Raw genomic sequence first — 15348 nt, 5'->3', positions numbered from 1 at the left:
AATGAGTCAAATTTGTGCATCAGGTGGCCAAAGTACTGGAGTTTCAGCGTCAACATCAGTCTTTCCAATGAACACACAGGACTGAACTCCCTTAGGATGGACTGGTTGGATTCCTTGCAGTACAAGGGACTCTCAAGAGTCTTCTCCAACACCACAGTTCAAAAGCATCAATTCTTCGGCACTCAGTTTTCTTTATTGTCCAGCTCTCACATCCATATGACCACAGGAAAAACCATAGCCTTAACTAGACGGACCTTTGTTGGCAAAGTAATGTCTCTGCTTTTGAATATGCTATCTAGGTTGGTCATAACTTTCCTTCCAAGGAGTAAGTGTCTTTTAATTTCATGGCTTCAGTCACCATCTGCAGTGATTTTGGAGCCCAGAAAAATAAAGTCTGACACTGTTTCCACTGTTTCCCCATCTATTTGCCATGAAGTGATGGGACCAGATGCCATGATCTTCGTTCTCTGAATGTTGAGCTTTCAGCCAACTTTTTCATTCTCCTCTTTCACTTTCATCAAGAGGCTTTTTAGTTCTTCTTCACTTTCTGCCATAAGGGTGGTGTCATCTGCATATCTGAGGTTATTGATAGTTCTCCCAGCAATCTTGATTCTAGCTTGTGCTTCTTCCAGCCCAGCGTTTCTCATGATGTACTCTGCATATAAGTTAAATAAGCAGGGTGACAATACACAGCCTTGATGTACTCCTTTTCCTATTTGCAACCAGACTGTTGTTCCATGTCCAGTTCTAACTGTTGCTTCCTGACCTGCATATAGATTTCTCAAGGGCCAGGTCAGGTGGTCTGGTATTCCCATCTCTTGAAGAATTTTCCACAGTTTATTGTGATCCACACAGTCAAAGGCTTTGGCATAGTCAATAAAGCAGAAATACATGTTTTTCTGGAACTCTCTTGAGTTTTCCATGATCCAGCAAATGTTGGCAATTTGATCTTTGGTTCCTCTGCTATTTCTAAAACCAGCTTGAATATCTGGAAGTTCACGGTTCATGTATTGCTGAAGCCTGGCTTTTTTGAGCATTACTTTACTAGCGTGTGAGATGAGTGCAATTGTGCAGTAGTTTGAGCATTCTTTGGCATTGACTTTCTTTGGGATTGGAATGAAAACTGACCTTTTCCAGTCCTGTGGCCACTGTCGAGTTTTTCAAATTTGCTGGCATATTGAGTGCAGCACTTTCACAACATAGTCCTTCAGGATTTGGAATAGCTCAACTGGAATTCCATCACCTCCACTAGCTTTGTTCGTAGTGATGCTTTCTAAGGCCCACTTGACTTCACAATCCAGGATGTCTGGCTCTAGGTTAGTGATCACACCATCATGATTATCCTGGTCGTGAAGATCTTTTTTGTACAGTTCTTCTGTGTATTCTTGCCATCTCTTCTTAATATCTTCTGCTTCTGTTAGGTCCATACCATTTCTGTCCTTTATCGAGCCCATCTTTGCATGAAATATCCCCTTGGTAGCTCTAATTTTCTTGAAGAGATCTCTAGTCTTTCCCATTCTGTTGTTTTCCTCTATTTCTTTCCATTGATCACTGAGGAAGGCTTTCTTATCTCTCCTTGCTATTCTTCAGAACTCTGCATTCAGATGTTTATATTTTTCCTTTTCTCCTTTGCTTTTTGCTTCTCTTCTTTTCACAGCTATTTATAAGGCCTCCCCAGACAGCCATTTTGCGTTTTTGCATCTTTTCCATGGGGATGGTCTTGATCCCTGTCTCTTGTAAAATGTCACGAACCTCATTCCATAGTTCATCAGGCACTCTATCATATCTAATCCCTTAAATCTATTTCTCACTTCCACTGTATAATCATAAGGGATTTGATTCAGGTCATACCTGAATGCTTTAGTGGGTTTCCTTACTTTCTTCAATTTAAGTCTGAATTTGGCAATAAGGAGTTCATGATCTGAGCCACAGTCTGCTCCCGGTCTTGTTTTTGTTGACTGTATAGAGCTTCTCCATCTTTGGCTGCAGAGAATATAATCAGTCTGATTTCGGTGTTGATCATCTAGTAATGGTCAACAATTGTAAAAATTGCCATTTTTACAGATGAGCAAATTGAGGGCCAGGGTTGGCCCAAAGTTACACAGCTCATAAGTTGCAGATTCTGCAATGGAAAAATTCAAATCTTTTGTCTACTAGTTCAGTTAGAACATTTAAGACTCAAAAATAATTTTTTCATGAAAAATAAGTAAAACAGACCTGTAGCTTATTGGTAAAGATGAGGGCAGGGCTGCTCTTAGGGCACTGCTAATAAAGATGCTTACTCCTTGGAAGGAAAGTTATGACCAACCTAGACAGCATATTGAAAAGCAGAGACATTACTTTGGTAACAAAGGTCTTTCTAGTCAGGGCTATGGTTTTTCCTGTGGTCTTGTATGGATGTGAGAGTTGGACTATAAAGACAGCTGAGTGCCGAAGAATTGATGCTTTTGAACTGTGGTGTTGGAGAAGACTCTTGAGAGTCCCTTGAACTGCAAGGAGATCCAACCAGTCCATCCTAAAGGAGATCAGTCCTGTGTTCATTGGAGGGACTGATGTTGAAGCTGAAACTCCAATACTTTGACCCCCTGGTGCTAAGAACTGACTCATTTGAAAAGACCCTGATAGTGGGAAAGATTGAGGGCAGGAGGAGAAGGGGACGACAGAGGATGAGATGGATGGATGGCATCACGAATCAGTGAACATGAATCTGGGTGGACCCCGAGAGTTGGTGATGGACAGGGAGGCCTGGCGTGCTGCAGTTCATGGGGTTGCAAAGAGTTGGACACAATTGAGCGACTGAACTGAACTGAATAAAGACCATAAACAACACTATTGATATTTTCAAAAAGTTATTTAATAATTCTTTATACATCAATAACAGATTCATTCAAATAGAATCGATATATCAGAATATTCACCCACTTAAAGTGGATTTGAGCATATTCACAAGGTTGTGCAAGTATCACCACAATTTAATTCCAGAGTATTTTCATCACAAATCCATCAGCAACCATGCCTCATTTTCCTTTTCTTCTCACCCCGGGAAACCACTAATGTATATTTTGTCTCTATGGAATTACCTATTCTGCACAATTCAGACAAACAGAATCATACAATATGCGGCTTTCAAGGTTCATCCATGTTGCAGCATGTAAAGTACTTCATTTCTTTTTATTGGCTAATAATACTTAACTGTATAGATATACCATTTTGTTTGTTCATAAGCTGATAGACATTTGGATATTTCATCTTTTTAGCTATTATTAATAATGCTGTTATGAAATTCATGTATAAGCTTTCATATGGATATGTTTTCTTATTAATTCTTATCCAAAATTTCACAGCTTAGAATTATAATTGTATAGACAGTATAGGACATATGAGGTCCCATATAAACAGTTTTTTTAACCAAAGTCTTAAATATAATATATTGTTTTCCAGGAGACCTAGAGATATTCCTAGCCCCAGATATTCCAGGCTTATTTGGAAATAAGTAGGAAAATATATTCAAATAGAAGATTTAATCAAGTTCCTATCTCAAACAGTGCAGATTTTTCAGATGAGATACAATTCCAAAATAAACAAAAGAAATATGAAATAAGAGATGATCAAATAGACAAACTTTAGGCCTTAGAAAGCATCACTACGAACAAAGCTAGTGGAGGTGATGGAATTCCAGTTGAGCTATTTCAAATCCTGAAAGATGATGCTGTGAAAGTGCTACACTCAATATGCCAGCAAATTTAGAAAACTCAGCAGTGGCCACAGGACTGGAAAAGGTCAGTTTTCATTCCAATTCCAAAGACAGGCAATGCCAAAGAATGCTAACTACTGCACAATTGCACTCATCTCACATGCTAGTAAAGTAATGCTCAAAATTCTCCAAGCCAGGCTTCAGCTGTGGTTATTAAACCGTGAACTTCCAGATGTTCAAGCTGGTTTTAGAAAAGGTAGAGGAACCAGATATCAAATTGCCAACATCTGCTGGATCATTGAAAAAGCAAGAGAGTTCCAGAAAAACATCTATTTCTGCTTTGTTGACTATGCCAAAGCCTTTGACTGTGTGGATCACAATAAACTGTGGAAAATTCTGAAAGAGATGGGAATCCCAGACCACCTGATCTGCCTCTTGAGAAATTTGTATGCAGGTCAGGAAGCAACAGTTAGAACTGGACATGGAACAACAGACTGGTTCCAAATAGGAAAAAGAGTACGTCAAGGCTGTATATTGTCCGCCTGCTTATTTAACTTATTTGCAGAGTACATCATGAGAAACACTGGGCTGGAGGAAGCACAAGCTGGAATCAAGATTGCTGGGAGGAATATCAACAACCTCAGATATGCAGATGACACCATCCTTATGGCAGAAAGTGAAGAGGAACTAAAAAGCTTCTTGATGAAAGTGAAAGAGGAGTGTGAAAAAGATGGCTTAAAGCTCAACATTCAGAAAACTAAGATCATGGCATCCGGTCCCATCACTTCATGGCAAATAGATGGGGAAACAGTGGAAACAGTGGCTGACTTTATTTTGCGGGGCTCCAAAATCACTTCAGATGGTGACTGCAGCCATGAAATTAAAAGACGCTTACTCCTTGGAAGGAAAGTTATGACCAACCTAGATAGCATATTCAAAAGCAGAGACATTACTTTGCCAACAAAGGTCCGTCTAGTCAAGGCTATGTTTTTTCCAGTGGTCATGTATGGATGTGAGAGCTGGACGATAAATAAAGCTGAGTGCTGAAAAATTGATGCTTTTGAACTGTGGTGTTGGAGAAGACTCTTGTGAGTCCCTTGGACTGCGTGGAGATCCAACCAGTCCATCTTAAAGAAGGTCAGTCCTGGGTGTTCATTGGAAGGACTGATGTTGACGCTAAAACTCCACTACTTTGGCCACCTGATGCGAAGAGCTGACTCATTTGAAAAGACCCTGATGTTGGGAAAGATTGAGGGCAGGAGGATAAGGGGACGACAGAGGATGAGATGGTTGGATGGCATCACTGACTTTATGGACATGGGTTTGGGTGGACTCCGGGAGTTGGTGTTGGATAGGGAGGCCTGGTGTCCTGTGGTTCATGGGGTCACAAAGAGTCGGACACGACTGACTGACTGAACTGAACTGAAATAAACTTTATGTCGATGTCATGCATTACTTTACCCAATTTAAGAAGGTATTCTCTGGGCTCCCTGCATTGCAAATTTGCCACCAGGGAGCAATCGAACGTGAAACTGCATGTAGAGGAGTGGGCCTGCCTTCCTTGGGGAAGTGGGGTCACAAGAGGGCTCTAACTCCAGACCAGCAAAATGTAGTATCACCATGGGTGAGAACTGACAAAAATTCTATAAAATATGATAATAATGAGTCTATTTATATACTGTCATTAGACAATAATACCTAAAAGCATCACATTTGGAGATACCATTAAGGGATAAAAGGCTTATTTGTGATCCAGAGACACAGATAAGAGAAGTTAAAACTGATACTTACAATAAATAATGATTCAACACGTTTTTCTAACACGTAGGAATGTATGAAAGTTTTTAATTGACAGCCTTATGTAAATTTACTATAGAGTATAAGAAAAGAAGCTTTACTGATATTGATAAATTGAGTTACTTTTTTGACTTACGTAATATCCCTTTGAATTCAAAGTCAATAGTACTGGGTTGACACAAGAATTAGGGATTTAACTTAGATGTAGTTTTAAAATTAGCATGCTTTTGTATAAAAAGTCAAATCAATTATTTGCCAATGTGGATGCAAATATTCAGGAAAATGATTCTTTGGTACTTGATTTTGTTATTGGAACGCTGTCAAGTTTACTTGGAACAACTTGTGTGTGTATGCAAGTCTAAAATTTTACCTGTAAATTTTATAAAATCTGAATACAGATCAGGTATCCCGGTGATACTTAACATCCAAATTGAGATGTGCTGCAAGTGTAACATATACACTGGATTTTGAAGGCTAATTAAGAAAAGAAATGTAAAATATCTCATTAATAATTTTTTGACATTGATTTTATGTTGAAATGATAACACTTTGGATATGTGTTGTGCTGAATAAAATTTATTACTATTATATATTAATTTTACCCATTTCTTATGAGGTTTTTTAATGTGGCTACTGCTGCTGCTAAGTCGCTTCAGTCATGCCCGACTCTGTGCGACCCCACAGACGGCACCCCACCAGGCTCCCCTGTCCCTGGGATTCTCCAGGCAAGAACGCTGGAGTGGGTTGCCATTTCCTTCTCCAATGCATGAAAGTGAAAAGTGAAAGTGAAGTTGCTCAGTCGTGTCTGACTCTTAGCGACCCCATGGACTGCAGCCCACCAGGCTCCTCCGTCCATAAGATTCTCCAGGCAAGAGTACTGGAGTGGGTTGCCATTTCCTTCTCCAATGCATGAAAGTGAAAAGTGAAAGTGAAGTCGCTTAGTCGTGTCCGACTCCTAGCGACCCCATGGACTGCAGCCCACCAGGCTCCTCCGTCCATGGGATTTTCCAGGCAGGAGTACTGGAGTTGGGTGCCACTGCCTTCTCCTAGTAAAGTTTAAGTTACATTTGTGTATTATATTTCTACAGGACTGTGCAGCTCTAATACCTTAATGACACATTAACAAGCAAACAAAGAAAGGTCATATTTTTTGGCATAGATATTAGAAAAAATACAGAACAATTAATTTCTGTCATTGACTACCAGTGGGAAATATTACACACTTTCAAAATGTGAGTGTAGCGCAGCACAGAAAATAAATATATGTAATGGAATAGATGTGTCTGCTGACACATTTCAAGGTTGTAGAAAGACAAGTGAGAAGATGTGATTCTGTAGAAATTCAGATGCAGCTGGCATTAAAGTGTGTTGTAAACGAAAGAGAATTTTATATACAGTAAGTGACGGTAGTGCGGGCTGAAACGCTTCTCTTTTTAAATGTATGTGCAAGATGCGGAGCACTAACATATGACAGTTTTGCAAAAAGAGACGAGAAACTTGTTTCTAAAAACATGCACTGGTTATAGTGATCATTCACCTCTAATTATTCCCATTTGGTAAATCATAATTTTTGTAAAACAAGTTTAAGGCCCATCTGTTTAGTTATAAAATTTTTAGACATCTTGAAGGTTTTGAAGCAAATTATTTCTCACAAGTCTTTTCATTAGAACTATAACACTTTTTGGTGTGTGAAACTTAATCCAGAATAATTTGAATGGCTTTTTTTAAACAAGTGAATCCCTTGTAAAGTATAAAATGGAGATGTTTAAATTTACTAATGCTCTTAGATCCAAGGATAAATAAATTAGTTTTTACATGAACAAAAATCTGTAAAACTAATTTTGGGAAACTTTCTCATAGACATTGGTGGATTATAAATAAATAAAATCCAGTCACAGTAAAATTTATCATTAATTCTGGAAAACATCACAAGTACACTTAGAGAATTACTGGTGAAGTCTATGAGAAATATAACATTTCAAAATTTAAAGCAAGGTTTCTCAGCCTCAGCAAAATTTACAATTTGGTCTGTATAATTCTTTGTTGTGGGGTTTGTCTTGTGCATTGTGAGATTGTTTTAGATGTTTAGCAGCAACCCAAACCTCTACCCACTAAATGCCAATAACACCCCTCTTCTCTGTAGTGATAACCAAAGATTGTACTGTGGACCACTAACATATGACAAGTATTGCCAAGTGTCACTGGGGAAGCAAAATCACCTCAGTAGAGAATCACTGATTTAAAGGAACATCAGCTTCCCTGGTGGCTCATGGCTGAGATGGTTAAGAATCTTCCTGCAATGCAGGAGACCTGGGTTCAATCCCAGGGTCAGGAAGATCCCCTGGAGAAGGGAATGGCAACCCATTCCGGTATTCTTGTCTGGAGAATCCCATGGACAGAGGAGCCTGGCGGGCTAAAGTCCATGGGCTCTCAAAGAGGCAAACAGGACTGAGCAACTAACACCTTTCTTTCAGAACAGTTAGGTAATTAAGATAGTTATATTTATAAACTTTAGTATAAGTATCAATCAAAATATTTTATAATTATATTGACTTCTATGAGTAGTTGGGTTTTTATTCTGTTGGTATATATTTAGGAATGTTAATAAATTAAGTACATTAATAAATATTTATAAGGAAAAGTCAAAGTGGGTGACATGAACTTTCATTTTTTAAAAAATTTTATTATTGGAATATAATTGCTTTACAAGGCTGTTAGTTTCTGCTGTATAACAACATGAATCAGCTATATGCATACTAGAGCCCTTCCCTCTTGAGCCTCTCTCCCAACCACCCCCATCCCATCCGTCCAGATCATCATAGCACCAAGCTGAGTTCCCTGAGCTACACAGCAGCTTCCCACCAGCTGTTTATCTTACACCTGGTACTGTATATACGGCAACATTCCTCTCCCAGTTTATCCCACCCTCCCTTTCCCCTGCGGGGTCCAGGAGTTCGTTCTCTACATCTGTGTCTCTATTCCTGCTAACGTGGACCTTCCTTAGCCCAGACAACCTACAGAGCCTTCTCAGGAGTACAGGCAATCTCCCCACTCCCACTCTGCAAGTCTGTAAAAATCTTGGGTGAGGGATGAGTCATATCGTGGATTAGAAGGGTCAATCAATATGACAATCGTGCTAAAGGATGGATACCATGGCGTTGCCCATCAGGAGGTTCACGTCCTCTACCTTCTGGCGATGCGTTCACTCTCAGGCTGCACTTTCTCACTTGTGCACAGGAGCCCGAGTGTGACAGTGTGAGCAGCACAGGCTTACGGTGCTCACACAGAGAGAGCAGGGGTTGTGATCTGGACCGGAAATGTTAATTTATCAATGCTTCTCAATGCACACACTTCCTCCATTTGCAGCCTTCTTTCTTTTAACAAGATTCTCCAGTGTACTTCTTGGAAAAGTATAAAAGATGAAGTTCTGAGAAGGAGAAAAGTGGGGTTGATGAAGGAAAGCATTACAGAGAAAGTCAGTCACGCTGCCATGAAAGGGGAACAGAACCTCTTCCTAGAACACTGGGCAGGAATAGAGATTTCTATTCCGCATGTGAGCCAAGAACCAAAAGCTGAATCTCCGTCTATAAAAGACAATGTTCTTGGGCTATAATAAGTCCAAACAGAACTCTTTTGGGGGAGATTAAAAGGAATTAGTGTTCTTGAAGAATCAGGATCTCACTAAAAGGTAGAACCAAGCTTCATAACTAGAGCTACAGAAGAAATATGTTTCAGGCAAACCAACAAAAACAGAACAAAATAGGTCAGAGCAGAAAACAGATTCCTAGAGACCAGAGCCAAAAAGACCTCAAGAAGGGGCAAAGAGAAGTCCTCAGTCTGAGAACAAGGGAGAATACTCAGGTAATACCCAGAAAAACAACTTCATTTATTGACTGTGACCCTGGTGCAGGATCCAACCAGCACAAAGACAGCCGCTGCTGCTGCTGCTGTCCCCTCAGTCCTGTCCGGCTCTGTGCGGCCCCACAGACGGCAGCCCATCAGTCCCTGGGATTCTCCAGGCAAGAACACTGGAGTGGGTTGCCATTTCTTTCTCCAGTGCATGAAAGTGAAAAGTGAAAGTGAAGTTGCTCAGTCGTGTCAGACTCTTAGCGACCCCATGGACTGCAGCCCACCAGGCTCCTCCATCTATGGGATTTTCCAGGCAAGAGTACTAGAGTGGGGTGCCATTGCCTTCTCTGACAAAGACAGCTACAAAGATGTAAATATAAGTTGCCTTTAATGCAGGGCCAGAGGCGTGACCAGTGGCTCCTATCCTGGGAGACGAAGGGGAAGCAGGCCCCGAGGTGAAGGGAAGCCCGTGAGAACCCCCTGAACTGCAAACCCAGCTCCGCCAGCACTGTGAGGCTGACGGTGAGCTGAACACCAGACGAGCTCTAGAGCAGAAGAGGAGGTGCTCGTTTCATTCACCTTCTAGAGAAGCCAGAGAAAACAGCATCAGTGTCTTTTCTGTTTCTAGAAACTATGAGTTCCTCAGCATTTAGTATTTGTGGTTTAGCTGGGCTTGCTTGTTTACATCTGCTTTCTCCTGTGCATTAGAATAACACCCCTTCCTCCAATGGAGCCGGATTTTGGGGTGGGGAGCATCTCTGAGAAATGCCGCAGGGCAGGAGAAGCTGGGAGTCTGTGTTTGATCCCTTGCCAGCCTGGGGATGGGGGACACAGAAGATAGATGTAAAGAAGGGCAAGGATGAGGCCCATGTGTCATCTCACAGACAGCGTGGCAGGAGGAGGGAGGCAGTCGACCCAACACTGAGAAATGGCCCTGGAAGAAGAGCCTGAGGCGGAGTATCTTAGAGAAGTGCTCAGGCGGTGACTGGGGGCCATGATCTCCACCTGAGGGGGAAGAGAGTGGGACTCAGAAATGGGCTGACACGGAGGAATCGGTAGAAAGAGGCCGAAGGTTTGTGGGCAGGAGATCTGATGGAGACTGGGAGAGAAAACCATGGAACGTCTCAAGTGACTGAGACAGCCATGAATATCAAGCACACACTTAGGCAAGAAGTTGGTGATGAACAATTTTAACGAATGCTACATAACCTTAGCGGTTCCAGGAGAGAGACAAAAATAAAAAAAGAAAGATGTTTGAGTTAAAAAAATTAATCCTTGGAAAAACCATTGATCATACCCATGAAGCTCAACATTCAGAAAATGAAGATCATGGCATCCGGTCCCACCACTTCATGGGAAATAGATGGGGAAACAGTGGAAACAGTGTCAGACTTTATTTTTCTGGGCTCCAAAATCACTACAGATGGTGACTGCAGCCATGAAATTAAAAGACGCTTACTCCTTGGAAGGAAAGTTATGACCAACCTAGATAGCATATTCAAAAGCAGAGACATTACTTTGCCAACAAAGGTCCGTCTAGTCAAGGCTATGGTTTTTCCTGTGGTCATGTATGGATTTGAGAGTTGGACTGTGAAGAAGGCTGAACGCCGAAGAATTGATGCTTTTGAACTGCGGTGTTGGAGAAGACTCTTGAGAGTCCCTTGGACTACAAGGAGATCCAACCAGTCCATTCTGAAGGAGATCAGCCCTGGAATTTCTTTGGAGGGAATGATGCTAAAGCTGAAACTCCAGTACTTTGGCCACCTCATGTCAACTCATGCGAAGAGTTGACTCACTGGAAAAGACTCTGATGCTGGGAGGGATTGGGGGCAAGAGGAGAAGGGGATGACAGAGGATGAGATGGCTGGATGGCATCACTGACTCGATGGATGTGAGTCTGAGTGAACTCCGGGAGTTGGTGATGGACAGGGAGGCCTGGCATGCTGCAATTCATGGGGTCGCAAAGAGTCGGACACAACTGAGCGACTGAACTGAACTGAACTGATGATAAACCTAACAGTGATAAATCACAGGGAGTGATCTGCATGCCTTTCACCGAGGTGATTAGAGGGTCAAACCCTTAATGGTTTGAGAGTCAGAGGCACAAGGGTCAGAGAATGAACAGTGGGTTCAGAGGGTGTGGAGTGGCTAAAGATCCACGGTGTTTAGGAACAGAGGTCTGTGAAAGACCCCTGACCTACTGCGCTGGTAATTCCTACTGCATTGCTGAAGATCCCAAGAGCACCTAGCGGGGGACAGTACGCACAGGATCACTAAATTCACTCATCAAGTAAGAATTACTTATTAAGAGGAAATGTGAACTGAATTTACATGTGTAATAAAAAATTACCTTTCTAATCCATATACCTATTGAGTCATCATTTGTATAACTCAGGGCAGTATCAGTTGCAAAATAAATAAATCTTTACCTGGCACTGTCTTTGGTACATTTTCAGTTCTTGTAAGAGCTTCTGATTTTCATCTTGTAACTTATTCCTGCTTAGTGCTATTTCACTCACAGCTGATTTTAATTTTTCAATAATGAATTCATCTCTTTCACTGGTTTCGCAAGCGGAATCCGGTTCACATACCAGCCGTGGAATTTCAGGGCTGCTGTCTTCTATGCTCTGTTTCTTACCATTTAGCTGAGTGTGGTAACTTTGTGCCTGTTTCTGAGAAATTTGAAACCTGTGTCAGTGAAGCAGGGAATATCTAAGCTTATATATAAAGTTCAAGAGTGACAGAAAAAATTTAGAAAAAATCTTTAAATATATTATTAAATAATGAAGCTCTGTCCTTCATAATTCAGACTTGTCTTTATTCTAAAACCTCAATTTCAGATGGCATAAAGAGAAGTCATATTTCTATAATCTCAGAGCACAGATGCAAAGTAGGGTAGGAAATTCTTATTCAGCAAAAAATAAAATATAGAAGCTATGAAAAAGAGGAAAAAAGTATGGATTTAATTTAACTATAGTTGAAAATGTCTCTATGACCAAAAATAAACAAAATAAACAAATCTGGATTGTAGAAAAAAGTTGTCAACACATATAACACATGTAATTCCCGAAGTACAAAAACTTCTATACATCATAAGAAAAAGACAAATACCAGAAAAGTGGGCAAAGTTTGTGCACAGGCAATTCACTGAACAGGAAATGAAAATGACTAAGAAACACATAAAGAGATGCTCAACCTTACAAGCAGCCAGAGAAACATAAAGCAAAGCGAGCCAATATAACTATCAGTTTCTCAAGTTGGTAAAAATCAAAAGACTGATATTCCATGGTGGCAAGACAGTAGTCGTCTTTGGCTGTTCATGAATTGTAAATTGCTATAATTTTTTAAAATAAAACAATATTTATTATAAATTTGAATTAACATACCCTTTGGCTCAACAAACATTTCCAAGATTTTTATTTAACAAAATGAGAGTATTGGTATTTAAAGATGTTTATACAAGGACATTTGTTACAATTATGTGTAACAGCAGAAAACTGGGAACAACCTGAGTGTTCATTAATAAAGAAATGTTTGAAAGAATTATGGTATATCTACTATATACTATGGTGTATATGATATATATATACACACACACATATATATACTAAATACTCTGAAATATAATTAAGCAGTGACTCAAAAGGCTATCCATAGCTTATTAAGTAAAAAGGCAAAATTTTAAAAAGAAACATATATAATTTCCATCCAAACAGATTTTCATATGTGTACAAACAAAAGAAAAATTATGTGAAGATAAACAGCTAGTGTTTACAGTGGATAAGAATGGAGTAGAGGATGAGGTTAGCAATTTTGTCAGATTATTTTGTGCTGGTGAATTCAGGGAACGCGTATAACATATTCAAGTAACTTAAAGAAAGAATGGTTCGATGCATGATACTGGATGCTTGGGGCTGGTGCACTGGGATGACCCAGAGGGATGGTATGGGGAGGGAGGAGGGAGGAGGGAGGAGGGTTCAGGATGGGGAACACGTGTATACCTGTGGCAGATTCATTTCGATATTTGGCAAAACCAATACAATATTGTAAAGTTTAAAAATAAAATAATAAAAAAAAAGAAGTATATACGAACAAACAAAACAGCATCTTACTGGCGTGAATAAACTTTCCAACTTCCTAGGTAAGCTTCCGGTTACCACCTGCACCAGCCCCCAGGCCCCGCCTCCCGCCGCCGCCCCGCCTCCCATGCGCCCTCCACCCAGCCGGCCCACCCCCCATTCCGCGAACTCGCCTTCTGCTCTCATGCCTCAGTGACTTTGCTTTCGTTATTTCCACTACCCTGAATACATTCTCTCCTGTCTCAAAATACCTCCCTTCTTCAAGGTCCATGCCTTGTTCCATTCCTGCTGGAGGATGTTTCCTGACTATCTCAGTTCAAATTTTTCTCTTATTCCTGTGACCTCTAAAAGGATTTGAATCCTTTCCATTCACTTGTCATTAATTATCTGTCGACCTGTACCTGTATTATCTCTGTGTCTAGACTGTAAAGTACTAGGGGGCAGGGACCAAGCCTTCTTAAACGTAAATGACTTGCCCATAGGCATGCAAAAACATGCTATATAATGACATAATAACAATGGAGACTTTTAATAGCACCACCTTCTGGGACATATAAAGTCATTAATGATATTTCATGCACCTGTAACTCTACCTAGTGTTGGACCTACTCTGGTTATTTTCCATTGCTTGGTATTTCTATATGTAGAAAGATTACATGCTGAACGGTAAAGAGAGTAATAGTGTTTAACCTCTAATTTATTCTAATTTAGTATTAGACAGTATTAGAAAATGTACCTGAAATTGATTACACTTCTCAGATAATATTTTCTGTTGAGCATCTAAAGAAACCAGATGAGTCTGATACAGTATCTCTTGCTTGTCCCATTCTCTTGACTTTGCTCTAAATTCTTTTATTAGAGAGCAAAATAGAAGCTAAAAAAATGATTCATTTTAAAGCACAATACATAAGACCTTTCATTTGCACCTTTGTTCTGAGAAAAAAGTATGGAACTTAATCTGCATTTTTTAAAAAAAACAAGGATTTGTTAAGTTTTTTTTCTTATAACATATACTGGTTACTGATAATGGAGTTTCACACAATTCTTTGCATCAACCAGTACTTCCTTTTATTTCCTAAGCTGACACCAGAAGTTTTTTTCCTTTCTTTATACTCAGTCACCAAACCTGCTACCTTGTTTGTGAGGGGTGGGGCCTGGGCTAATTTAGTGACTTTGTCCCCTGTGGCTTTCAGGGGAAGCCAAGAGCAATCTGTTCTCAAGAACGGAGCCACCGTCTCAGGCCTCCCTTCAGTTCAGTTCAGTTCAGTTGCTCAGTCATGTCCAACTCTTTGTGACCCCTTGAACCGCAGCATGCAGGCCTCCCTGTCCATCACCAACTCCCGGAGTCTACCCAAACCCATGTCCACTGAGTTCGTGATGCCATCCAACCGTCTCATCCTGTCGTCTCCCTCTCCTCCTGCCCTCAATCTTTCCCAGCATCAGGGTCTTTTCAAATGAGTCAGCTCTTTGCATCAGGTGGCCAAAGTATTGGAGTTTCAGCTTTAGAATCAGTCCTTCCAATGAATATTCAGGACTGATCTCCTTTAGAATGGACTGGTTGGATCTCCTTGCAGTCCAATGGACTCTCAAGAGTCTTCTCCAACACCACAGTTCAAAAGCATCAATTCTTCACGCTCAGCTTTCTTTATAGTCCAATTCTCACATCCATACATGACCACTGGAAAAACCATAGCCTTGATTAGATGGACCTTTGTTGGCAAAGTAATGTCTCTGCTTTTTCAATATGCTATCTAGGTTGGTCATAACTTTCCTTCCAAGTAGTAAGCATCTTTTAATTTCATGGCTGCAATCACCATCTGCAGTGATTTAGGAGCCCCCCAAAATAAAGTCGGCCACTGTTTCCACTGTTTCCCCATCTATTTGCCATGAAGATATGGGACTGGATGCCATGATCTTAGTTTTCTGAAT

At 40.5% G+C, this 15348-nt stretch overlaps 1 protein-coding gene across 7 annotated transcripts in view; it reads right to left on the bottom strand.

Moving 5' to 3' along the window:
- DEUP1 (deuterosome assembly protein 1) overlaps positions 1-15348 on the bottom strand; it is a 149427-nt gene that overhangs the window by 78425 nt on the left and 55654 nt on the right. For 6 of the 7 annotated variants that reach the window (XM_055581635.1, XM_055581633.1, XM_055581636.1 and 3 more), the window contains exon 6: positions 11770-12012. The exons of the other annotated variant lie outside the window; for it this stretch is intronic. In XM_055581635.1, the coding sequence (XP_055437610.1) occupies positions 11770-12012 (243 nt within the window). The remainder of the gene's footprint in view (positions 1-11769; positions 12013-15348) is intronic. 7 annotated transcript variants of the gene reach the window in all.

This window comes from Bubalus kerabau, chromosome 5 (genome assembly GCF_029407905.1).
Source record: "Bubalus kerabau isolate K-KA32 ecotype Philippines breed swamp buffalo chromosome 5, PCC_UOA_SB_1v2, whole genome shotgun sequence".
In the NCBI taxonomy this organism is placed as follows: Eukaryota; Metazoa; Chordata; class Mammalia; order Artiodactyla; family Bovidae; genus Bubalus; species Bubalus kerabau.
This window is presented reverse-complemented; position numbering and strand designations above follow the sequence as displayed.